This window comes from Cetorhinus maximus, chromosome 9 (assembly GCF_964194155.1).
Source record: "Cetorhinus maximus chromosome 9, sCetMax3.hap1.1, whole genome shotgun sequence".
Taxonomy (NCBI): domain Eukaryota; kingdom Metazoa; phylum Chordata; class Chondrichthyes; order Lamniformes; family Cetorhinidae; genus Cetorhinus; species Cetorhinus maximus.
Window position 1 is genome coordinate 126710636 of NC_135887.1, and position 26997 is coordinate 126737632.

Below are 26997 nucleotides of genomic sequence, written 5' to 3' on the forward strand. Positions count from 1 at the left end.
AGTTCTGCCGAAGGGTCATGAAGACTCGAAACGTTAACTGATTTCTTCTCCACCGATGCTGCCAGACCTGCTGAGTTTTTCCAGGTAGTTCTGTTTTTGTTTTAGTTAAGGGCATACCAGGTGGCTTTGACTAGAACTGCAGCAAATTGTTTACCTGTTAGCAGCAATGCTATGGCTTAAACCACTATAGCAGTTGTATCTTCTTCTTTTATGTAAGAGCAGTGGTAGGGAAAATATTTGGGAAAAAATATTGCCTTTTTTTATTTAAAAGTCCACTGATACCTCCTGCTGGGCTTCTCACAGCGGAATCCTGCGCGAAGTTTCGATGGAACAAAAAAAGATGCCAAATTGCCCTTTATTTGAGGATGCTGGTAATCGGAGTTGCAATTCCCACCCGCTGTCCTCCAAGAGAGGGGGCAGCACCGCTGGCGGTTCCTGACTAGGAAGGGCCGGTTGACCGGCGAATAAATGCCCTAGAGGGAGGTTGATGACGGTCGCTGGCTCTCATGTGGGTGGTGTTTTTACTGAGTGTTCTGGTGCTTTCTTTAGCTTATTTGCTGTATCAGTTGGAGAATTCTGATCCAGGACCTCTGCCCATTTCCAGGTAAAGCAAGACCTCGGGATCTAGCCAGGAGGCTCAGTGTTTTAGACATTTACTGTGTCATAATGTGGCTTAAGTGGGGTTTTTTTTTTAAATCATTCATGGGGGTTTGGGCTTCGCTTTTATTGCCCATCCCTAGTTGCCCTGGAGAAGGTGATGGGGGGGAGCTGCTGAATGTCAAAATTCATTTTTTTTAAAAAAAGAAACTGTAATGGACCTGTTTTATGACTTGATAAATACAACTTGTTTCTCAAGGAGCCATGTGACACTTTTATAATTTAAAGTGTTACTTAACGTGTATGATTTAAATACATAAACCACCTTTGCTCGTTTAGATTTCCTCCTGCAAAAGGTTGGTTGTTTACAGTAGCTCCTGGGTGTGGCTCTGTGCTGGAAACGCTTTCGAGTTACCAACAGTCACAGATTGCAACTCTTTCGAGTACAATCACAGTTCTTGGTTTTCCGGGAGTGGGACATGAACCCACAACCCTCTGATTCAAAGGCGAGGGTGCTATGAACTGAGCCGCAGCTGACACCTCAGCTCTGTGCTGGAAGTTGACCTGCCCAGTAACTCAACCACATTGGAAAGCAAGTGGAGCAATTGCATACTGAGCCAGCAGAGCCCCGACCAGCACTGGGCCAGCCTGTTTGGCGTTGGTGGATGAGCAGAAACCTGCTGCAGCTGAATGTTTGGAAGACTGGTCGAAGCCATTGTCGTCTTTCCTTCCACAAGCTCTTCCCCTAGCCGCTGTGACTTTAATTGACTGTCACACCCTCCCTGGCCACTGTCTGAGGCTGCGACAGACTGTCCGTAACCTTGGTGTCAGTCTTCAGCCCAGGATGGGCTTCTGACCACATCTCTACACCATCATCAAGACCACCTATTTCCTCCTCCGTAACCTCTCATGACTCCGTCCCGCCTCGTCTCATCTCCGAAACCCTCATCCATGCTTTTGTTACCTCTGGATTGACCAGTCTGCCACACCCCTGGCTGGCCTCCCACGCTTTATTTGCAGCCTGCTGCAGATTCTAGTAGGTGTGGAAGTTTATAGAGTGAAAGTGCCCAATGGGTAAGAGAGTCGATTGATGATGGTGTTGATTTTAGGAGGGGAGGGACTAGAAAGCAGGTTTGCCCTCAACCCAATGCTGTGCTTTCCATGCTTCCGGTGTTCAAATGAAGGAATGTTCCAATGCCCCTGACCTTCATTGAGTTAGCTGATCTGAGGAGCTGTTGGTTTTTGGAGTGCTACAGTTAGCTTCGGGAAGGAAAACTCAGGCAGCATTCCAGGTCCTGATCAATGTCCAATGACCTTTGCTGAAAGTGTGCTTCTGTGAGTCTGGCTCTGGTATAATGATTCACACATGAAGAAATGGCTACTGGCAGGGGGCTAGTGCCAATACAACTATAGTCCAGTGTGATCCATGTTTGCAGATGAAATAAAGAGAACAATTTGATGAGGATAATGTCTGCTGGCAGTGATAACTTTTACTAGTCTGTTAGTGTTTTTGAATTATACATTTTTATAATTACAAAGAAATAATTGTTTACCATTCATGGATTTTACTTGTTTTATTTTTTCCAGCATGTCTAAAGATATAAATACTCTCCGGGAAACGTACAGGACACTAAATAAGTCTTGCTTCATTCTTGGAGCTTCAGGAGAGACCGGAAAAGTGCTGCTAAGGGAGATTGTTCAAAGCCAAATCTTCACCAAAGTTACACTTATTGGCCGTAGAAAACTAACCTCTGAGGATGCAGCCCATGAGAATGTGGTAGGTTTTAGTTTGACTTGATAATGGCGTGTAAGGTCTCACAGTTTATGTTGCTGGAGAGCAACTAGATGGAACAGTGGTACAAAGCATGAACAAGTCAAATGTTTCAGGTCACATTTATATCATGGCAGCGAAACTTCAGTAGCTTCCTACATCTGAATCCTTTGATTACAACATTGGAGGAATAACTACATTGGCTGGTATGTGTAGTAATTGCACTTAAAAGTTTTTTTTTATTCATTCACGGGATGTGGGCTTCGCTGGCTGGGCCAGCATTTATTGCCCTTCCCTAGTTGCCCTTTAGAATGTGGTGGTGAGCTGCTGTCTTGAACCACTGCAGTCCATGTGGTGTAGGTACACCTACAGTGCTGTTAGGAAGGGAGTTCCAGGATTTTGACCCAGCGAATGTGTTTCTTTAAGAATTCCTGATGTAGCATATAGAACACTTCTTCCCTCTTATATCATCCTCCTTATATCATCCTTCTGGCTCCTTGCACGATAAGTATTTCATTTCAAATTTTAAAATGGAATTGAATTAATTATAGGCTGTAGATCATCATTTTTAAATGGGAATATCAGGAATTCTTGCTTCCAATGGCATTTCCTCGTATCCTCCACCAAAACATCCACAGCCCCTTCATGCCTGTCACCAAAAGTTGGAAAAATGTTATATCTTTGTGGATATTGCATGATGCATTTTATTCACATGAGACACATTGATTGCAGCAACAGGTTGCATTTTTAATGTAGAAAAACATCACAAAATATTTCAGAGGAGCAAGGGAAGGGAAGCAAGACATAATGAGAGAGTTAGGAGAGCTGACCAAAAGGTTGGTCAGATAGATTTTGATAAGGTTTTTAAAGGTGGATGGCGAGGGGGAAGGTACAGAGACAGACAAATGGTATAGAAAACTATGGTGGAGGGTGGGTGCTGCTTAGGAGAGGTTTTTTTTGAAAGAGAGTGGTGGAGACAGTAAGTTTTAAAAGAATTGAGATGGATGAAGGCATAGTCACATGGTAAAATAGAGGAAGAGGGGCTACACAGGCCAGGGTTAGAGGGTATAATCTCAATAATGAACAAAAATCCACAGATGAGGTGGACGAAGGATTATAGTGAGCAAACTGCTGTCAATTTTTAATTGCAACTTTTTTTTTTACAAAAGAACCATCCTCCATTTTCAAATGCTTTTGTGGATATCTTCTGGCGCTATGAGGAAATTGTGATCATCAAAGAAAATTGTGAAAGCGCTGGCTGTACAATTGCACAGTGTGTTGACAATCCAATGGACTGTGCCACAGAGTGCTAATCTATTGAATCATTCCTGCACCCATCAATAAATGCTCTTGGCTATTTTGATAGGGAATGGCACCAAACAGCTTTGCCTGGCTGCTGCCAGGAGGCAAAGATCAGTTGTCAAATTAGCAATGTGTTGACTTCGACTTTGAGTTGCATTTTGAAAATGTCAAGTTATCTGCTACCTCCTTCACAGTCCACATGTCAGGATGGCAGGCAATAAAGAATGATTCATGAACCATAAATGAATGAAAGGGTGAAGGGTAAGGTAATGCAGTCTAACCATGATCACCATTTTGTTTTCAGGGATACCTCCTGAAGAAGGTAACTTGCTCATGAAGATTTTTTTGGTGAAGATTTTTCTTTCTCTCTCTCATCAGCTGCTGTTGAATAATTTGAAACTGAAATGTGTTCTTTGCTTAAATTTGCTTTGAGCCCCAGATTCAATTTTTTTTAAAATTTGCTATTGGTACTTTATTTAAGTGCTGTTTTGTGACAGTTGAATGAAGTGTTTTACAAACGTAAAATTGATTATATAGTTCTTTTCAATTTAAACAGATCCAGGAAATTGTAGATTTTGAGAAGTTGGATGAATATGCATCAGCCTTCCAAGGCCATGATGTAGGATTCTGCTGCCTGGGAACAACGAGAGGCAAAGCTGGTGTGGTAAAATATTTCTTATTTATAAGTTATAACGTTCTTCAGTAGAGTTAAAATAAAGTGCTTTGTGAGATGCACAGCAAACTTTGTAACTCTGCAACTTCTTTTTTCCTCATCGATTTAAGCTCTTCTGTCTAAGTTGGAGATGGTCTTGTGGCGCAGTGGGCAGTGTCCCTGCCGCTGAGCCGGGAGCTCTGAGTTTAAGTCGCCAAATTGATGGCCAAGGAGTCTGCGTTTATAACGCGGCCAAACAGGTCACGTGTCAACCTGTAAATCCTTTCAACTTAGAACGGGAGAGGTTCCTGGTCAGCCATGTGATGGAAAGAAAATTGGAGTTTCTACCCTCACTATCCATAGTTCAAGAGTACAACATACATGTCTGTACAACGCCAACTCTTGACTTCTTGGGGGACTGGCTGGTTCAGTTGGCTGGAGGCTAGTGTGGATCAGATTGGTGCCAACAGCACGGGGTCCGATCCCCATTCTGGCTGGGGTGGATTCGGGACCAGCCTCAATGCCCTACCCGTGGCGGAGGTCGTGGCCTGGGTCAGACCTACCTTTGGGCAGAGAACTGAAGAAGAAGACTAAGGAGTTTACGTTGACTGCTGGTTGGGTATGGGCTCATAGTTTCTGGTACACTCTGATACCTGACTTCATTAGCTGTTATTCATGAGTGAGTTCTTTCACAGTACCTGCCAACAGGCTGCTAGCCTGATCCTTTCATCACCCAATGCCAAGAAGAGAAGCCCACTTCTGACAGTTGTTGCTAGATGGCCATCAACAACAACAACTTGTATTTATATGACACCTTTTCACATAGTAAAATGCTTCAAGGAACATTAGCAATCAAGATTTGCTTAGATAACTGAGCCATGTGATATACTGTGACAGGTGACCAAAAAATTGATCAGAGAGGTAGGTTTTAAGGAACATTTTAAAGGAGGAGAGTGATATAGAGAGATGGAGAGGCTTAGGGAGGGAATTCCAGAGCCAAGGGCCCGGGCAGCTGAAGGCTGGCCAGCGATGGTGGAGCAATGAAAATCAAGGATGCAGAAGAGAACAGAATTTCAGGAACACAGAGACTGAGGAAGGTTGTAAGGCTGGAAGAGGTTGTAGAGATAGGGAGAGGGGCATGGCCATGGGGGGCGGATTTGAAAACAAAGATTTGAAATTTAAAATCGAGGCGTTGCCAGACTGGGACCCGTGTACGCCAGCGAGCACAGGTGAGTTGGGGTACAGGGAGCAGTGTTCTGGATGAGTTCAGGGTTTTGGATGGTGTGAGATGGGAGTCTGGACAGGAGAGCATTGGTATAGTGAACTAATAGAGCTAACATAAAATATGGGTGAAAGTTTCAACAGCATATAAACCGAGGCAAAGGCAGATATGGACGATATTATAGAGATTGAAGCAGACAGTTGTGGCGATGGAGCGATAGGTGGTTGGAAGCTCATCTCCGAATCAAATGGGAAACTACAGTTGTGAACGATTAGAAGCAGGAACTCTGCCGCCTTGAAGGGGATTGGATCATTCTGGACTTATTACAGCAAATCACTCACGTGGCACCATCTACATTATTTTAATCTCTAATATCATTATTTGGGATACTATCACACCGTATTTCAATAGACTGTGTGTTACCCTAAACAGGCTGATGGATCCACCTGCTTGATTAGCTGCGAAGCGGAGTTCTTCTTACTCCATCAGCTATTCTACATCCAATGTGTCCTTTTAGTATTTAGCTAATGTAATATTATTAATATGCTTCAGTCACAGATTATGCTAACTCATTGAGATCCTGTTTCCCTTAGGAGGGGAAAGAAACTACACTGTGGTCCAAACTGCAAATCAACTCCTGTTAATTCAGAGGCAGTGTAATACTCACATTAAGAGGCTTTTTCACACTTTGGAGGATAAGCACTGTTAATAGGATATTGGGGTAGAGATTAAAAATAAAATCTGGGAAATGTTTTTGAAGGAATTAGTTAGCCAATTGAAGTATTCAAAAGCTGGGAGGGGGAGGGGAGTGATTGCAAATTGATTGTTGTGAGGTTTCTTCCATTAACAATGATGTGTCATAGACTAAAGTGACTGACTGCACCTGAGAGCTGTTGTGATAAACGGACAGCCTTATAAAGATTGTTCCCTTAGCAATTGACTAGGTTAAAGCTGTAATCTTCCTAGTCTTTATGGCTCTGTGCTATTCAGCATTGTGTGTATAGTCTTGGACTAATTACTTAGAATTTACAGCTCAGAAACGGGTCACTTGGCCCTGGTCTGTGCCAATGTTTATGCTACACACCAGCCTTCTTCCACTTTACTTCATCTGACCCTATCTGCATGTCCTTCTATTCCTTTCTCCCCTATGTTCTCGCCTTGTTTAAAAGCATCTATGCTTTTGAACACGTGCCTTAAGAATTTGTAAAAAGATGTTTTTATATTAATAGTCGTTTGGTAATACAGAATGTCTCTTTTTTCAGCTATACTGAAGTTTTATATTGCTCTGTACTAAGTTGCATAATAGCTTTTTATTCTACTCACCAGTTGAAGACCCAGCAAGGGTGTGTGAGCTGGTAGCATGGATTCTTTATGATAGGAAGACATTATTCCTTATTGGTACCAACTCCATTCTGACACCGTATCTACCAGTGTCCCCTTTAAGCTGAGCAGCAACCGGGAGGTTTCTGCGTAGGCTGAGCACAAGCCGGCTTTTTCAAATTACTGTGTGTGTGTTTTATTTTCCACTGTACAAAAGCCCGCTGGAAGCCTTTATTTCGAGACTGTAACAGACAGAGATTCACAGTTTACCAAGCAGTGAATTTCAATTTGGACAGAATGGGGAGAGTGGGGACTGGGGCTGTTAAGCTCCCCTGTCTCTCGAAAGCACAAACAAAGTGGGAGAGAGCACAGAGGGGAGGAGGGGAAGGGGACAGGGTTGGTAGGTATGCAGCGCCGACGGAGAATCTGGTGGACTATATCTTGCCAGCAAAGGACCCAGCTTCAGGTTGTTCATCCCACTTATTAACCCAAGACAATGGGCAAAGGGATTTGTAGGATTCCTGGTACCAGTTGCACAGTGACACAGCTTTGCCGCGAACTTGGAGAGCCATCTGACATCGATGGAAATCCGGATAGCTCTGACAACAGTTGCGCGTCTGATTGGTGTTGGGGAAGCGAGCGTCAAAGGGCGACGCCTTGTAGTTTCTGATGTGCTCCTGCACGATGGCCATCTTCCTGGGGACGATTTTGCCTTGACAAATTTTCTTCTCCCACTGCCTGCCCACCCGTCCGCCTCCAAATAAGCCTACTGCACCTGGTATACCCAGGCGGTCTCCCATCCAAGTACTAACCAGGCCAGAGTCTGCTTAGCTTCCGAGATCGGGCGTTTTCAGACTAGTATCGTTGCACAAAAGAATTTAAAGGGCCACGCAGTTAAATAAATTACCCGCCCACTCCACAAAGAAATTAGAGGGAATGTTGGTCTCTGCCCGCAACATTGATCTATCATCTATCTTGTTAGATGTTGACAAACCTACTCATCATTTCTAGTATTTTTTGATTTTACTTGATTTGTGTTTAGCTTTTTCAATCCCTTCATATCCATAAGAATAAATTGAAATTTGTGTTTAGAAGCCCAAGAAAGTGTCGCTTGAGGTGTAATTGCTATGGATGAGTGCATCTCAATTTTATTTGAGTCATTCTCTGCATTGAAAAGCTCCTCCATAAAGTTGTGTTTTTAGTCACCTAGGGAACCTAATGCAAGTTCTTTTCTATTTGTTGTTAAAAATTTCAGGATTAAGTCTATTGGCTGCTAATAAGACAATATTTTGCTTTGTTTGGGGCAGATTCATCAAAAGAAACAGCAAGGCAACTTGTCAACTAGAAGCTATTGAGAGGGGATGATGGTTGAGCGTGGGTCTAAGAAGTGGTGGCGTGGGCTCTTGTTTATAGGTAAGGGGTGCTCCTTGTTGGGAGCACTTCTGCATAAGGGACGCCAGCGTCTGTTGCTGGGCTAGTATTGATGTGGTGTAACTGTGTAATCGGATTTAAAGTGAGCTCCAGTATTTATGTCAGTTCAGATTTCATCAAGTGACCATTGAAGGCTGCTGTAAACTGAACTCTGTTTCAGAACATTGCCCAAGAACTAAGGGCAGAGAAATTGTGCGTCGTTTAATTCAGGCATCGGAGGTATCGAATAATTGACTTGTATTTTTGACACTCTTGAGGCTGTAAAGTTCTGTTGTGCGTGGGTCTGTTTTGTCTATAGCCTTTAAAATAAGCTTTTGGCGTATGGGGTGGGGGGAGGGAACTGAAATCAATTCAGTGCAGCGGCAAATGCTACTCAGCATTTCCATAACGGCACAGAGTAAAGAAAGTGGCAGAAAAATCAATGTGGGGGGTAACTTAGTACATCTGTTTTCAAAAAAATCCCAGTTGAAGTGTAGTTTTAGCCGCAGAAGAGTTATGGAAATGATTTTTTTATGGGCTACAGGCAGATGGCTACAAATGTTTTTATTTATTCTGTCTTCAAATTTAAACAAAGCTTTATTCTCCTTTCAAATACCTTAAAACACTTAAAAGTAAATGCAAAATCTGATGCAGGCTTTTGGTGAATTTACATAGTAATCCTTTGATGTATCTTCCTTTGTAGGAACTTTGGAGAAAGTGGATGGAATGGAGGGTTTAAGCTTGTTTAATAACATTAGGTGTCTATGCCTTGTGGATGTGCAATATTTCAATACTGCGATCATAAAGCAAAGTAGTATTGCTGTTTCAAATTTCATTATTGGAACTGCATTGCTTTGCATGATCTATTTTGAAAATTTGTTGTTTGTACTTTCTGGAAGAATTTGTTTTAAATGACATCCCCTGAGCTCAACCGTGTAATATTGGTAGAGGTGAGAAGTTGTCATGTTGTCTTTATGAAGTGCAAATACAAAAATAGATTATTGCTGATAAAAGCGACATGCTATCAATGCTTTTCGTCTTGCACTCGTCAGGATAGCTTGCAAGAAATACCAATGGTAAAGGGAACAATAATTTATACTGCAGGAGAAGAGGTTGCCACACTTTTGTTCAAACTCAAACAAGTCAAGGCATTGCCATGAGGAATGAACCATGGAATGGCTTCCCCCTGAGCTCGCTCTTTAGTTGAAAAAGGTGCAATGCATGGGCGTGCTCCTGTCTGCAAAGGACAGGGCCCTGTGAATATGTGAATATATATGGTTTCTAGTATGTGTAAGTGAAGTGAGCCACACTGCGAGGCTGACTGACAACCTTGAAATGGTTATCAGTATAATTCTTAGCAGAATCAGGATTGTTTAGCAAGTGCTGTCCGATCATGGAATCACACCTAATGTTGAATACTATGTTTTGAGTTTTGCTAGCATAGGCTGGATGGGTAGGGTCAGTACTTTGCCTGTTGTGAACAACTGAAGAGATGTGCTGTTTGATACAATCCGCCAGTCATTGGGACGTACGACCTACATAGCTGGCATCACACCAGCATTGAAATTCATATACCATATCACTTGTGTATGAGAGGAAGAAGGTCTTTTTGCTTGACAGCAGCATCCTGTGAGTGGAGAATACCACTCGTGTTGCTACTGCGGTAACAGTAATAACATGCAATGGCTAGCTTATAGAATCATAGTTATACAGCACAGAAACAGGTCCATCATGTCCGTGCCAGCCATCAAGCACTTATCTATTCTAATCCCATTTTCCAGCACTTGGCCCGTAGCCCTGTATGCTATGGTGTTTCAAGTACACTTCTAAATACTACTTAAATGTTGTGAGGGTTCCTGCCTCTACCCTCAGGCAGTGTGTTCCAGATTCCAACCACTCTCTGGGTGAAAAATATTTTCCTCAAATCCCCTCTAAACCTCCTGCCCCTTACCTTAAATCTATGCCCCCTGGTTATTCACCTATTGCTCAAACTTTTGAGACACCTTACCCTTCCCGGGTAAGCTGAGGTAGACTGGGCACTTTCAGGACTGAAAGTGGCGGCCTTATGTCCATTCATTCTCCACTAATAGGATGCTGCTGTCTAGTTCCATTTGCTGCATCTCAGATACTGAAGCAATCCATACCCACATGCAACAAGACCTGGGCAACAATCAAGCTTGGGCTGATAAAAGGTAAGTAATTTTTGTGCCACATGAGTACCCGGCAATAACCATCTCCAGCATGACAGAATCTAACCATCTCCCCATGATATTTAATGACAATAGCATCAATGAATCACCCTTCATCATCATCCTGGGGGTTACCATTGATCGGAAACTGAACTGGACCAGTCACATAAATACTGTGGCCACAGGGGAAAAATAGAGTATGAGAGTAAACGTGCAAGGAACATAAAAGTGACTGTAAAAGCTTCTACAAGTATGTAAAAAGAAAAAGATTAATGAAGACAAATGTCTTCATGGGAGATTTTATCATGGAGATCAAGGAAATGGCAGAGCAATTAAACGGCCACTTTCGTTCTGTCTTCATGGAGGAAGACACAAATAACTTCCCAGAAACGCTAGTGAACCAAGGGTCTAGTGAGAAGGAGGAATTGAAGGAAATTAGTATTACTAAAAAAACTAGTGCTGGAGAAATTCATGGGACTGAAAGCTGATAAATCCCAAGGGCCTGATAATCTTCATCCCAGGGTACTAAAGGCCATGGAAATAGTGGATGTGTTGGTTGTCAGCTTCCAAAATTCTGTAGCTTCTGGGACAGTCCTGGCAGATTGGAGGCTGGCAATTGTAACTCTCTATTTAAAAAAAGGACGGAGGGAGAAAACAGGGAATTGCATGCCAGTTAGCCTAACATCAGTAGTAGAATCTATTATGAAGGATGTAATAACAGGACACTTAGAAAATATCAATGGGATTAGACAAAGTCAACATAGATTTATGAAAGGGAAATCATGTTTGACAAACCTGCAGGAGCTTTTGAGGACGTAACCGGTGGAATAGATAAGGGAGAACCAGTGGATGTGATGTATTTGGATTTTCAGAAAGCTTTTGATAAAGTCCCACGTAAGAGGTTGGTGTGCAAAATTAAAGCATGGGATTGGGAGTAATGTATTGGCATGGATTGAGAATATGTTAGCAGACGGGAAACAGAGTAGGAATAAATGGATCTTTTTTGGAGTTGCAGGCGGTGACTAGTGCGGTACTGCAGGGATCAGTGCTTGGGCCCCAGCTATTCACAATATATATCAATCATTTGGATGAGGGAACCAAATGTAATATTTCCAGGTTTGCTGATGACACGCAACTTGGTGGGAATGTGAGTGGTGAAGAGGATGTTAAAGGGCTTCAAGGTGATTTAGACAAGTTGAGTGAGTGGGCAAATACATGGCAGATGCAGTATAACGTGTATAAATGTGAAGTTATCCACTTTGGTAGGAAAAATAGAATGGCAGAATATTATGTAAATCATGATAGATTGGGAAATGTTGATATGCAAAGAGAACTCGGTGTCCTTGTACACCAATAACTGAAAGCAATCATGCAAGTGCAGCAAGCAGTTAAGAAGGCAAATGGTATGTTGGCCTTCATTGCGAGAGGACTTGAGTACGGGAGCAAGGATGTCTAACTGCAGCTATACAGGACCTTGGTGAGACCACACCTGTGCAGTTTTAGTCTCCCTACCTAAGAAAGGATATACTTGCCACAGAGTAAGTGCAGCGAAGGTTCACCAGACTGATTCCTGGGATGACAGGATTGTCGTATGAGAAGAGATTGGGTCGACAAGGCCTGTATTCACTGGAGCTTAGAAGAAGGAGAGAGGATCTCATTGTATAAAATTCTGTCAAGGCTGGACAGACTGGATGCAGGGATGATGTTTCTTCTGGCTGGGGGGTCTAGAACAAGGGGTCACAAGCTCAGGATATGAGGTAGGCCATTTAGGACTGAGATGAGGAGAAACTTCTTCACTCAGAGGGAGGTGAACCTGTGGAATTCTCTACCACAGAAGGCTGTGGAGGCCAAGTCACTGAATATATTTAAGAAGGAAATAGATAGGTTCCTAGACTCTAAAGGCATCGGGGGTATGGGGAGAGAGAGCAGGAGTATGGTGTTGAGATAGAGGATCAGCCATGATCATATTGAATGGCGGAGCAGGCTCGAAGGGCCGAATGACCTACTTCTCCTATTTTCGATGTTTCTAGGGGCAGATCAGAGGCGGGAAATCTGCCAAGGGTAACTCGCCACCTAACTCCCCAAAGCCTGTCCAACATCTACAAGGCACAAGTCGGGTGTGTGATGAAATATTCTCCACTTGCCTGGATGAGTGCAGCTCCAATGACACTCAACAAGCTTGACACCATCCAGGACAAAGCAGCCCGCTTGATTGAGCCCCCATCCACCACCTTATACGTTGACTTCCACCACCACCAATGCACAGTAGCAGCAGTGTGCAGCATGTACAAGATGCACTGCAGCAGCTCACCAAGGCTCCTTCGACAGCACCTTCCAAACCCACAACCTCTACCACTTAGCAGGACAAGGGCAGCAGATGCATGGGAACACCACCATCTGCAAGTTTCCCTCCAAGCCTCACACCATCCTGACTTGGAAATATATCGCCGTTTCTTCACTGTCGCTGGATCAAAATCTTGGATCGCCCTTCCTAACAGCACTGTGGGTGTAACTACGCCACATGGCTTGCAGTGGTTCAAGAAGGCAGCTCACCACCACCTTATCAAGGGCAATTAGTGATGGGAAATAAATGCTGGCCCAGCCAGTGACACCCACATCCTGTGAAAGAATCTTTTTTTAAAAAAAGCACCTGATTTGGCTTGACATCCATTTTTTTTAATGTGCTTCATTGAAGTGATTTGGGATGCTTCTCTATGCCAAAAATGCAATGAAATGTAAATGAAAATCATATTTCTCAAAATGATGTTTTGAGAAAAGGCAAGATACAGGAGGTATTTGCATAAAACAGTTTTGAGGAGAGCTGTGCTCTTGTGACAGTATGAATCACAGTTATATTTTAATTTCATTCTCTGCATAAAATCTTGTTTTCCTTGTGTTGCAGGATGGTTTTATTCGAGTGGATTATGATTACGTATTAAAGTCAGCCCAACTCGCAAAAGCTGGAGGATGCACTCACTTTAACTTGCAATCATCAAAAGGAGCAAATAAGGACAGTTCATTGCTGTTTTCAAAAACTAAGGTTGGAAAATCTTGTCAATATTACATTTTGGGCTTCAAAGCTAGTCTGGTAATTCTGCCCTGGGGCGGCAATAATGTCTACTGCCAAAGTAGAACCTGCCTGGCAACACTGGTACACCCTGTCTATCAGTACAGTGACTCACTTAATTACTTGGATCACATCGCCTGAGAGCATCGCAAATTCCAGAACATACCAAGGACTACATCTGGCAATTTGAATTTGCTGCACTAGGATACGATTATAGAGATTGAATTAGAAAGCCACAATCAAAATACAACAAATGAAGTGCCACTGTGCACTTCCAGCATTTAACTAAATTATGAATTTTAACATCGTATTTTGTGAGCCGCACTAGTTCAATAAATTTATTTATTCGAAGTGTCAAGACACTGCACAATTGGACAAAAGTTTGATTCGAGTAAATAATACTTGGGAATAATTTTTTAAAAAACTTTTCGTACATAAGTGAATTCAGTTATTAAGTGAAGAGAGACACTGCTAACCATTACGACATTAGGAACAGGAGTAGGCCATTCAGCCCTACAAGCCAATTAGATCACAGCTGACCTGGAGCACAACTCCATTTTCCTACCTTTGCTCCATTTCTTTCAATACCTTTCCTGTTCCTTCAGGTACTGCACCCCAAGAGGGTGTTGGTGTCCATGGACTTCCATGGGATTGGTCCATGATTATGCTTGGCAAAGTATTGCAGTGGGTTGCCTTTGCCGTAGCCTTCTGCAATGCGGCTGACCAGGATACTCTTCCGCTCTTATTGCCTGCCATCAGGCATATTGGAAGGATTTACAGGCTGATAATAGACCTATTTGGCCACATTCTGAAAGCACCTACTGTGGCCATCAAGTCCTTGAGTGGGACCTCAACCTGGAGCTTCTGGTCCAGAGATAGGGATGCTACCCACTGTGCCACAAGACATCCTTTGATACCCTTATCTAACCTAAATCTATCCATCACAGTCTTGAAAGCTCCAACTATCTTAACACCCATAGGCTTGTTGACAGTTCCAAATTTCTCCCAACCAATTGTGTGAAAGATTGCTTCCTGATTTTGGCCCTGGATGACCTTGTTCTAATTTTAAGACTATATCCCTTTGTTCTTGATTTTCTGCACCAGTGGAAATAATTTTTCCATATCTACACAATCAAATCATTTTACACCTGATGCGATCACCCCCCCTCCCCCGCAACAAGCTCCTCTACCCAAGAGAATACAAGTCAAGTTTATGCAATCTCTCCTCATAAGTTAACCCCCCTGCATCATTTTAGTGAATCTGCATTGCATCTCCATCAAAACCAATATATCCTTCCTGAGATGTGGTGCTTAAACTTGAACACACTACTCCAGATGGGGTTTAACCAGAGGGCCACACTAAAGCATTGCATCCTCCCCTTTTGTATTCAAGCCGCCTTAAGGTAAAGGCCAACAATCCATTAATGTTTAACAATATTATGTTTGTGCTTGTCTACTGGCTTTTACCAATTTGTGTCCTTGGTCTCCAAAACCTCTTTTATTCCCTACAGTCTCTAGTTTCTCACCATTTGGAAAATGCTTTGATTTATTTTTCTTGGGTGCCAAGTCGACAAACCTGTTTTTGAGCCAACGCAGTATACACAAATGTGCCTAGTATCAGGTACAGTAGGTTTTGTCACCTTCCAAGAGAGAATTGAAAACTTTGGGTATGAATTCTTCACTCCATCAGCAGTCAAATTACACTTGCACGTTCTTTACCACATTCGATGCATTTTAAATAACTTATTCACCGATATCTCTGCTTCTGGGCTCTACAGCGATCCTTCGGAGAGTTATTTTCTTTTGCAATGAAACTGCTTTGTTAGACCACTGAAAGGCCATGACTTGAGTTAACTTTGTGATGATTTTCAAACTTATTTAAGGAAAAGAAAAAGAGAATAGACTGCAGTTATATAGCACTTTTCATGACCACCTGACATCTCAAAGCATTGCTTCTGCTCTTCTTTGAATAATGGTGAGGTGAGAGTGCCTGCCCTTGACATCAATCATTTGACCAAGTGTAGCATCAAGGAGCCCTAGCACAATTGAAGTCAATGGGAATCGGGAGGGGAAAACTCTCGAATGGTTGGCATCTTACCTAGCACAAAGGAAGATGGTTGTGACTGTTGGAGGTCAGTCATCTCAGCCACAGGATATGGCAGCAGTAGTTAACAAGGTGGTGTCCAAGGCCCAACCATCTTTAACTGCTTCATACATGGCCTTCCCGCCATCATAAGGTCAGAAGCAGGAATATTCGCTGATGATTGCACAGTGTTCAGTACTATTCGTGATGACTCGGATACTGAAGCAGTCCATGCTTGCATGCAGTAAGACCTGGACAACATTCCAGCTTGGGCTGATAAGTAGCAAGTACCATTTACGTCATACAAGTGCCAGGCAATGATTATCTCCAGAAAGAGAGAATCTAAGCATCTTCCCTTGACATTAATGGCACTACCATCGCTGAAACCCCCATCATCAACATCCTGGGGGTTACTATTGACCAGAAACTTAACTAGGTCAGCCATATAAATACTGTGGCTACAAGAGCAGGTCAGAGGCTGGAAATTCTGCTGCAGGTAACTCACCTCCTGACTCCCCAAAGTTTATCCACTATCTACAAGATACAAGTCAGGAGTGTGATGGAATACTCCGCACTCACCTGGATGAGTGCAGCTCCAACAACAAGAAGTCTGGCACCATCCAGGGTAAAGCAGAAGGCTTGATCGGCACCCCATCCACCACTTTAAACATTCACTCCCTCCACCACTGACGCACTGTGGCAGCACTGTGTACCATCTACAAGTTGCACTGCTGCAATTCACAGAGGCTTCTTTGACCGCACCTTCCAAACCCGTGACCTCTAGCACCTAGGAGGACAAATGTGGCAGATACTTGGGAACATCGCCATCTGCAAGTTCACCTCCAAACCATGCACCATCCTGACTTGGAACTATATCACTGTTCCTTCACTGTTGCTGGGTTAAAATCCTGGAACTCCCTTCCAACTGCACTGTGAGTGTACCTACACCAGATGGACTGCAGAGGTTCAAGAAGTTGGCTCACCATCACCTGCTCAATGGCAATTGGGGATGGGTAATAAATGCTGACCTTGCCTGCAATCCTGATTGTGTCTCAACTTGACTTTCCTGCCTGTCTCCATAACCCTTGACTCCTTTGTCTATCAAAAATCTATCTGACTCAGCCTTGAATAAATTCATTGACCAAGTCTCCACTGTTTTCTGGGAAAGAAAATTCCACAGACTAACAACCAGAGAACAAGAGAAAAAAATTCTCCTCATCTCCACCTTAAAAGGGAGATGTCTTATTTTTAAATTGTGTCCCCTATTTCTGATCTCCTGCACAAGAGGAAACATCTGTTCTGTAAGCACCCTGTCAAGTCCCCTCAGGATCCTATATGTTTCGATAAGGTCACCTCTCATTCTTCTAAACTCCGATAGGAAAAAGCTTAACCTGTTCAACCTTTCTTCATAAGATAAGCCCTTATCTCAGAAATGAGTCGAGTGAACCATTGCTGACCTGTTTCTAATGCAATTATATCCTTTTTCAAATAAGGAGACTAAAACTGTGCACAGTATTCCAAATGTGGTCTCACCAGGGCCCTGTACAGCTGCAGTAAAACATCCCTACTTTTATATTCCACTCCCCTTGCAATAAATGCCAACATTCCATTTGCCTTCTTAACCACTTGATGTACCTGCTTACTAACTTTGAGATTCATGCATCAGGATACCCAGACATCTCTGTACCACTGAGTTCTGCAATCTCTCTCTCTTTAAGTAGTATACTGCTTTTCTATTCTTTCTGTCAAAGTGGACAAGTTCAGGTTTTCACACATTAAACTCCATCTGTCAAATTTTTGCCCACTCACTTAACCTATCTATATCCCTTTGTAGACTCTTTAGCTCCTCTTGACAACTTACTTTCTACCTTTCTTGGTGTCATTGGCAAATTTAGCTACCATACTTTCATTTCCCCTCATCCAAGTCATTGATATAGATTGCAAATAGTGAGGCCCCCAACACTTGATCTCTATGGCACTCGACGAGATACAGCTTGCCAACCTGAAAATGATCCATTTATCCTTACACTGCTTCCTGTTAGCTAACGAATCCTCTGTTCGTGCTAATATGTTATTCCCTACATCATGTGCTCTTATAACCTTTAATGTGGTACATTATCAAATGCCTTTTTGAAATTCAAGTACACCACATCTACAGGTTTTCCCTTATCCACATTGCTGGTTACTTCCTCAAAGAACCCCAATAAATTAGTTTAACATGATTTCCCTTTATAAAACCATTTGGCTCTACCTGATCCCATTATGATTTTCTAAATATCCTGCTATAACGTCCTTAATAATGGATTCTAGCAATTTCCTTATCACGTGTTTGGCTAAGTAGCTTATAGTTTCCTGCTCTCTGTCTCCTTCCTTCCTTGAATAGAGGTTCTACATTTGCTATTTCCAATTTGCTGGAACCCTCCCAGAAATTAAGGAATTTTGGAAAATTACGACCAATGCCACTACTATCTCAGCAGCCACTTCTTTTCATACCCTAGGATACAGGCCTCATCTCTGGGCACTTGTCAGCCTTTAGGTCTAATAGATTTTCCAGCACCTTTTCCCTGGTGATGGTGATTGTTTTAAGTTCCTCTTTCCCTTTCACCTCTTGATTTTCAAGTATCTTTGGGAAGTTTTCTAAGTCTTCTACTGTGAAGGCAGACACAAAATACCTGTTCAATGCCTCTGCCATTTCCTTGTTTTCCATTATTAATTCCCAAGACTAGCTCTCTAGAGGACCAACGCTCACTTGAGTTACTCTTTTCCTTTTTAAAAAGGGTAACCAAAGTGAATGTTGCTCTTCTGGAGTGGAGGCAATGATGAATTTTGTTGTCTATGTCTTTGTCTAGAGGAGGCTCCCAAGATATGAAAAATGATCCACATGGAGGACCATGTATTGCCATAGGAGCTTCTGAAAGAGGACACTTAACCTTAATTGATACAATTAACATTGTCATTGTTGAGCAGTGATCAAAGCTAACCGAGCGCGACACTGTATAATTTGATCAATAGAAGTCCCAATCTATCACGCTGAAGCTGAACAGGCAGTATTTCAAAGAAAAGCAGAGACCTGACTTTCGGGCAAATATTTATCCCTCTACCAACATGGCTAGAACTGATTATCTACTAATTATCTTATTGCTGTTTGTGGGACTTTGCTTTATGCAAATAGGGCACTTTATTCCCTACATTACAGCAGTGACTACACTCCAAAAGCGTGTCATTAGCTGTAGAGCGCTTTGGAACATCCTGAGGTTGTGAAAGACACTATGTAAATGCATGTCTTTCTTGTCTGTGGTCAGGCCATATATTGGGCACTGTTTCACTCTGGCTGTTTGAGGCACACGGACACATTGAAACCTTGAAAGATGCTACATCAAGGTTTTAGTGGAAAGATTCATCAGCGTCCTTCATCTGTTATTGCATGTCGCCTAATGACCTTCTACTGAGGTTAATTCAGATTCTTTTTAGCTTGTCCCTAAGCCTGTTCGCTTGCTCTTGATGGCATTTTTAAAAATTCAAATGAATAAGCCTGGATGAGTAAGAACAGAAGATTGCTAAAGAGAATGCTTGGTGACTGGTTTTAAACAAGCAGTATTTTTTTAATTCTATATATTAAGATTGTTATTTCCTAACCAGGGTCGGGTGGAAGCTGCAATTGAAGAGTTGAATTTTGACAGATACAGCATCTTTCGTCCTGCGTAAGTATATTCCTTTCATTGGTATTAATTTGTGTGCTGCTTCTATTTAAAACTCTTGTTGAGTGCCGCTCTACATTTTCATGAGATGAACAGTGAGAATGTAAACATCGGCACTTAGATGCTTAGTTTGTTACCTTGCTCCTCATGTTTGTGCATTTTTCTAATGTTTTGCTACAGTTGCTAATGTATTTTTCTTTTCCTAATTTTGACAAAAAATAGACTTCTGATGTGTGACAGACAAGAATCAAGACCAATGGAATGGTTGTCAAGAAAACTTCTTGTCCCTGTAGCTTACATGTTTCCGACGGCAATAACCACCCCTATCCCAGTGCTTGTAAAGGCCATGTTGAACAATGTTTTACTGCCATCTGACAACAAAATGGAATTGTTTCACAATAAGCATATTGACGAGCTAAGTAAACACGGAGAAACTAAAGTTAAGTAGGAGTACCTTTTCCAGGTTTGATTTTGTAAGAGCCTCCCATTTTCCCCGCCTTCCACCAACCCTTGAATTGTTTGCCCCCTTCTTGCTTGGGTCACCCTGGAATTCTGCCATCACATTAGCAGCATTTTGTTAATGTTGCTGCCTGATGCTCCCTGACAAAAAGGTCTGTTCCGTTTTGTCAGGAAGCCTGGTTTCTGCTTGCTGCTTCCCAAACGGCAGTGGGGCTGAGACATGGAAGTCAGCAGGTGAAAGACTCCAGTTGTATGCTTGTTGTCTTGTCTCACTGTGGTGCGTTGCTTTGTGGCAGTGGTAAGCCATGTCACCAGATGCACGTTTACCTAACTGTCATGAAGGGAATTATTTTATAGTTACTCCACCTGTTGCAATTTTACCTGCTTTACACCCAATTTTACCTCCTTTACACCCAATCTCAGATCAGTCAGCAGTCATTGTTAAGGCTCTTCACTTTCAGTTTTTACCCTTGTTTTGGATTAAATATCAGCTATATAATTATGTAACAAGATTATGTGAATAACTCAAATAGTAGACAGAAGATTTTGCGTAATATATTTTCACCAATATTTGTTTCCACTACTTGCCTGGAAAATGTAACTCTTTTTAAAGTGTTTTATTTTAATAATGCAAGGACAGAAAAGACCAGCAACAGATATCATATTTATTTAACTCAAAAACAGAATTACCTGGAAAAACAATGGTCATGAGGACTCAAAACGTAAACTCTTTTCTTCTCCGCCGATGCTGCCAGACCTGCTGAGTTTTTCCAGGTAATTCTGTTTTTGTTTTGGATTTCCAGCATCCGCAGTAGTTTTTTGTTTTTATATTTATTTAACTGTCAGCTGTGACCAGTGGCAGCACTCTTGCCCCTGAGGCAGAAGGTTGTGTGTTGAAGCCTACTTCACAGACTTGACCACTCAAATCTAAGCTGACCATCCAGTGCTGGTACTGAGCAAGCGATGGCTTTCAGATGAAACACTAAACCAAAGCCTTGTCTGCTCTCTTGGGTGGACGTAATAGATGCCACAGTTTTGTGTGACAAAGAACAGGAGAGTTCATCCCCAGCACCCTGGTCAAACGTTTATCCCTCAACCAACATCACAGAAACAGATCATCTGGTTATTTATCTCGTTTTGAGACTTTGTTTCACCCAAATTGACTGTTGCATTTTCCTACTTCGAACAATGACTCACCCTCAAGCTATTCCAGTTGGCTGCAAAGCACTTTGGGTCATGGAAGGAGGTAGATAAATGCATTTTATTTTGCAGCAACCTGGAGAGATGGCAGGACTTTTTTGTTTGTCAGTCAGTCTTAAAACAGACCTTAACCAATCCCAATTTTGGAATTGTTCTATACTGAACTTGATTCCTTCCCTATGTACTTGCTCATCTAAAACAGATGACACTAAATGATTTCTATAACTTAGTTCAGTCCTTTTACTTTTGTGGTGGGGCGGGTTGGGTGGTAGGGCAATGGGAGGAGAGATCTAGAAGACTTGAGTTCCCCTCCTCCTCATTCCTTAGCTGGTGGGTCGGACAGAGGATCTCTTTCAGCCCTTTCTGGTGAGTGAAGTATCGCTTCTACCTTCTGTGCTCTTGGTAGATTGACCAGAATGAGCTCCTTGGGTGGGAATTTGGAGGGCTGCTTCGCTGTTCTGTTTCTTAATGTTGTCCTGCTTTGCATTCATTCTGAATTTAGTGCATTAATCATTTTAAGTGCTAAACTTATGATCTCAGGAGACGCATTGTCCTGTTGACGAAATAAGGTCTCTTTAATCTGCCTTTGGTTTTGAATTCTTGTGGTCAAGTTTTGAAGTGAGAAAGCACTTGTGCCTTTGAGACAGGGCAAGAGTATGTCAATGCAATTGCATTGTTGGAGGTCCTGGCTTTCCTATTTTGCCAAAAGGGAAAAACTCTTTCAGTGTAAACTATGCTCTGCCTGTGTTTAGAAATAACTGGAAATTCTAGAGTACTAGTGATTCCTCCTTGAAGGTGAAGCAGCTTGTTAGATATCTGCCACATTGGATTTTGATCATTGCAAAGCATATCAATGAAAATAATGGGCTTTTGTGAGTCGATAGTATTTCTTATTGGCAATGAATTGAAATTATAAGTGGGTGGCACACAAAAAAAAAATCTCCACTTACCATGTCTAGCAATCGGCTCAGTTTGCACTGCCTTAACCTTCTATTGCCATGATTTGTTTTCTACTTTGTTCAGAACCTTGGACCTTGGTGGGTTTTGAATTTTGTTTTGTACTTTTATAAATCATAAAAGACTGCAAAGGTTTACTGATTTTTGTTTCATTTTGTATGCATCAAATTTTCAGGATACTGTAAGCACTTTAGAGAAAATGTGGCTTTTAGACCATCGTAGTAACATTTTCCTAAAGTTTGCTTCGACCTTGTTGTGCTTGCCATTGTTTCACCAAATTAGCAACTTAGTCACAAGTCTGTTACCTGTACCTATATCATCCCTGTGGGTAACTAAGGTGCACTTTGAGTCGCACACATCTACATCTCAGGTTTTGTGACTTTTTTTTAAACTTCGCATTAAAATGTCAACGCCGTGTCAAACAAAGCACGCTACAAAACCCTGTCAACTGCTAGGACCGTACGGGTAAATGAATTTAATAGAAATACACTTTAATTTTAAAACGTGCAGAATTGCTTTCATTGAGTCAAAATGCAATATTGGATAATAGCTGCCCTGCAAGGTTGTGTGGAGTTTTGAAAGTGGGTCATGAGGGGATAAGAAGGAAAAAAGAATGGGAACACCTATATCTCCAACTCTCCCATGAAGCCAATGGCTATCTCCAAATTTGTATGTTTTAATGCAATAAAATTGCTTGAGGCCAATCTGGGACTCTTTTGCCTTAAAGTGTCACCCATGATTCAAATGTTAAAGGTGCTTCAGCTGGTAGTTGTAGAAATTTCTGACTCTTTATTTTTGCATTGTGGTGTTCGCATTATATAAACAAAAATTATCTCAACATTGTTGATCATATATTCCTTACATTTGTTTGCATGAGAAACTTCTATACTTGAATGTAAATCCAATTTGAAATTGTTTTCAAAGTTATTTTCAATAAATGCAAAAATCTTACATATAACCAACCGATCTTTACATTCCTCTTATTGTAAAAGTGAGATATTTAATTTGTTTTGGCACTCTGACTTTCACAATTTCAAACCAAACATACTTGGGCCGATCTTAACTTTAGGGTGGCTCTGACTCTGAGAGCGTGCTGTTCCATGGTGAGGAGGCGGTCTTGATTTTGATTTTGAGGCCCTTGCCTCATTTTAATTTGGCAGATGGATTGCGGGTCACCAGACGGGTGTCTCGATGCAACTTGCTGCTTTTCAGCCTCAGCAGTGGGACAGCAGCAGAGACCTGCACGTCAGTGCTTGTAGAGCAAGGATAGGACGTGCGATACCAAGGCAGGATTGAGTGGGGAGGAGCTGGGGTCAAAGTGGCCTGTGGAATTTTTGTGCAGCCAGGAGGAACACGTCTGCTTCAGGATTCACATTTTTAAAAAAAAACTTCTGATCAGGGCACCAGTACACATGGGAAGGGTGATTGTGACACTCACTCTGCTCACATTTGTGTAAAATTGTAATTCGGTCTTGTTTAGAGACGAAGTGAATCGAGGGATATAGTGATTGGATGGGGAAATGAATTTGAGGTAGAAGGTCAGCCATGGTTTTATTTGAATGGTGGAGCAAGCTCAAGGTGCTGTTTGGCCTACTCCTATTTCTTATATCCTTATTAACTATGGCATTCGGATGCTGATTTGCATGCAAAAGTGATAACAGGGCAGTAAGATTACCAACGCATTTCTTAGACCCCCTATTGCCCAGTTAACGCTAAATGGATTTTTTTTCTTTTCCCCAGCACCATCCCCAACACCCCCGTCCAGCCACAGGAGGTCAAAATTATTTCATTGGTTTTTAAAGATGCTGTTGCACCCAGAAGCCAGTTTAGTGGATTTAATACAAAGAGACTTGCATACAGGACATTTCCTAATGTTCCAATTTAAAAAAAAACGGTGGTTAACCGCTTTTTAATTTTTGTTCTAATTTATAATCTAAAGCTTGCAATGTGACATTCATTTAAAACTGATAATCTTGAAAATAGCACCCTCTGCTGCCCTATGATCTGAGTACAGTGTTCTTATACCCTGAACTTCATTGCCAGTGATTTGCATTAAGACAGTTTTGAATACTGTTATATATAGTATGCCTTTTTTCAAAATCCAATCTTCTGTGTACCAACACCTGGAAATAAACAACTTGTGTGTGTTTGAATATAAATTAACAAGTGTGTCATGAGCCAATATCTGAATAAAACAAGAATGAAAATAATGGTTTTTATGTGGAAGCAATACCCGATTTTATTTGATAGCAATAGTGGTGATAGGGAGCTCTTGTGTGCAGTAGTAGCATCACTGCTTCTGGGCCAGAAGCTCTGACTTCAAGTCCCACTTGAGCATGGAAGCTGTGTGCATAACATGGCTAAAGGAGTTGATTATCAACCTGTAAATCCTTCCAATACACTTGATGGCAGGTGGTAAAGAGCGGGAGAGTTTCCTGGTCAGCCATACCACAGAAGACAATGGCAAACTATTGCAGTAGTATATAAGCATAATCATGGACCATCCGATGGAAGCTCCTGGTTGCCAATGTTCGCTTAGGGAATGGTACCTGTAGAAGGGAGGAATGCTGATAAGCTTGTTATGACATGGCAGATGATGTGTGCCAGGCGGATCAACTCCATGAGGGAAACTTGACCGCCCTATCACGACAGTTTTGCAATTTGTATTTTTTTTGTGATGTGTGCTCTGAATTCAGAAGTAATAAGTCCACCGAGATTTAAAAAAAACCTAAAATCAAAATATTTATTAACAAAAGAGAAGATTTCAAGCACATATATAGAACTACAAATTACTACTTTAACAACTCCTAAAATCCATAATTAACTTGGACCCCAGTTGCACCTCCTTTAAGGCAACAGTCCAAAAATAGATTTTTAGATTTTAAACAGACCCAGCAAATTAATACAATACCCTGGACAGTGGAGTTCAAAATGGCTTTCTCCAGCTTTAGTTTCTGTAGACAGCAGACTTAAATACTGGAGGCTTCACACACATCTGTCAGATCTTTTAATGCCTTTCCCTGATACATAGCCTCATTCACTTTCATACATGTTTCTCCCTTTTTAATATGTAAATTCCATTGTTTCCATATGTCTTTGGAACTTGCAATGTGGTTGACTCTTAAATGCCCTCTCAAAATGGCCTAGCAAGCCACTCAGTTGTATCAAACTACTACAAAGTCTCAAAAAAGAAATGAAATGGATGTCATCGACCTAGGCAATGGCAAACTCAGCCCTGTTGAGCCTGCAAAGTCCTCCTTACTAACATCTGGGGGCTAGTGCCAAAATTGGGAGAGATGACTCACAGACTAGTCAAGTAACAGCCTGATGTAATCATCCTCACAGAAGCATATCTTACAGATAAGGCCCCAGACACCACCATCACCTGGGTATGTCCTGTCACACTGGCACTGGCAGCACAGTGGTACACAGTTGAGAGGAAGTTGCCCTGGGCATCCTCAACATCAACTCCAGACCCCATGAAGTCTCATGGCATCAGGTCAAACATGGGCAAGGAAACCTCCTGCTGAATATCACATACTATCCTCCCTCAGCTGATGAATCAGTGCTCCTCCATGTTGAACACCACATGGAGGAAGCACTGAGGGTGGCAAGGGGGAAGAATGTACTCTGGGTGGGGGACTTTAATGTCCATCACCTAGAGTAGCTTGGTAGCACCACTACTGACCAAGTTGACTGAGTCCTAAAGGACATAGCTGCTAGACTGAGACTGCGGCAGGTAGTGAGGGAACCAACAAGAAGAAAACACACACTTGACCTCATCCTCGCCAACCTGCCTGCTGCAGAGACATCTGTCCATGACAGTATCAGTATGAGTGACCACTGCACACAATTGTTGCGGAGATGAAGTCCTGCCTTTACATTGAGGGTACCCTCCATCGTGTTGTATGGCACTACCACCATGCTAAATGGGATCGATTTCGAACTAGCAACTCAAGACCGGGCTTCCATGAGGCACTGTGGGCCACCAGCAGCAGCAGAATTGTACTCAAACACAATCTGTAACCTCATGGCCTGGTATATCACTCACTCTACCATTAATACAAGCCAGGGGATCAACCCTGGTTTAATGATGAGTGCAGGAGGGCATGCCAGGCATATCAAAAGATGAGGTGTCAACCTAATGAAGCTATGACACAGGACTACTTGCGTGCCAAACAGCATAAGCAGCAAATGATAGACAGAGCTAAGCAATCCCACAACCAATGGATCATAGCTAAGCTCTGCAGTCCTGCCACATCCATTGTGATTGGTGGTGGACAATTAAACAACTCACTGGGGGAGAAGGCTCCACAAATATCCCCATCCTCAATGATGGGGGAGCCCAGCACATCAGCACAAAAGATACAACCTTCAGCCAGAAGAGCCGAGTGGATGGTACAACTTGGCCTCCTCCGGAGGTCCCCAGCATCACAGAATGTCGATCTTCGATTCACTCCACATGGTATCAAGAAACAGCTGAAGGCACTGGATACTGCAAAGGCTATGGGCCCTGACAATATTCCGGCAATAGTACTGAAGACTTGTGCTCCAGATTTTGCTGCACCCCAAGCCAAGCTGTTCCAGTACAGCTATAACGCTGGCATCTACCAGGCTACGTGGAAAATTGCCCAGGTATGTCCTGTACAAAAGCAGGATAAATCCAACCCGGCCAATTGCTGCCCCATCAATCTACTCTCTATCATCAGTAAAGAAATGGAAGGGGTCATCAACAGTGCTATCAAACAGCACTTGCTTGGCTATAACCTGCTCACTGCTGCCCAGTTTGGGTTCCGCCAGGGCCACTCAACTCCTGACCTCGTTACAGCCTTGGTTCAAACATGGACAAAAGAGCTGAACTCCCGAGGTGAAGTGAGAGTGGCTACCCTTGATATTAAGGCTGCATTTGACCGAATGTGGCATCAAGGGACCCTAGCAAAACTGGAGTCAATGGGAATCAGGGGGAAAACTCTCTGCTGGCTGGAGTCATGCCTAACACAAAGGAAGATGGTTGTGGTTGTTAGAGGTCAATCATCTCAGCTCCAGGACATCATTGCAGGAGTTCCTCAG

At 42.4% G+C, this 26997-nt stretch overlaps 1 protein-coding gene, 1 long non-coding RNA gene and 1 pseudogene across 4 annotated transcripts in view; 1 reads left to right on the forward strand and 2 right to left on the reverse strand.

The window, feature by feature from the left end:
- Positions 1-487: 487 nt before the first annotated feature.
- On the forward strand, positions 488-20438 carry htatip2 (HIV-1 Tat interactive protein 2). The gene is given in 7 exon segments (XM_078549517.1): positions 488-511; positions 513-604; positions 2185-2374; positions 4227-4334; positions 13366-13503; positions 19253-19314; positions 19534-20438. Coding segments are annotated over 7 exon segments (840 nt in total). The 3' UTR covers positions 19760-20438.
- LOC144685007 (uncharacterized) overlaps positions 2405-26997 on the reverse strand; it is a 142147-nt gene continuing 117554 nt past the window's right edge. Inside the window, exon 4 of one of the 3 annotated variants that reach the window (XR_013577606.1) lies at positions 2405-2438. This is a non-coding gene — a long non-coding RNA (uncharacterized LOC144685007). Of the gene's footprint in view, positions 2439-23997; positions 24051-24123; positions 24477-26997 lie in introns of those variants that run through there. The other 2 variants (XR_013577607.1, XR_013577605.1) reach the window with 2 other exon arrangements.
- LOC144684258 (cytochrome c oxidase subunit 6B1 pseudogene) lies at positions 7241-7556 on the reverse strand (annotated as a pseudogene).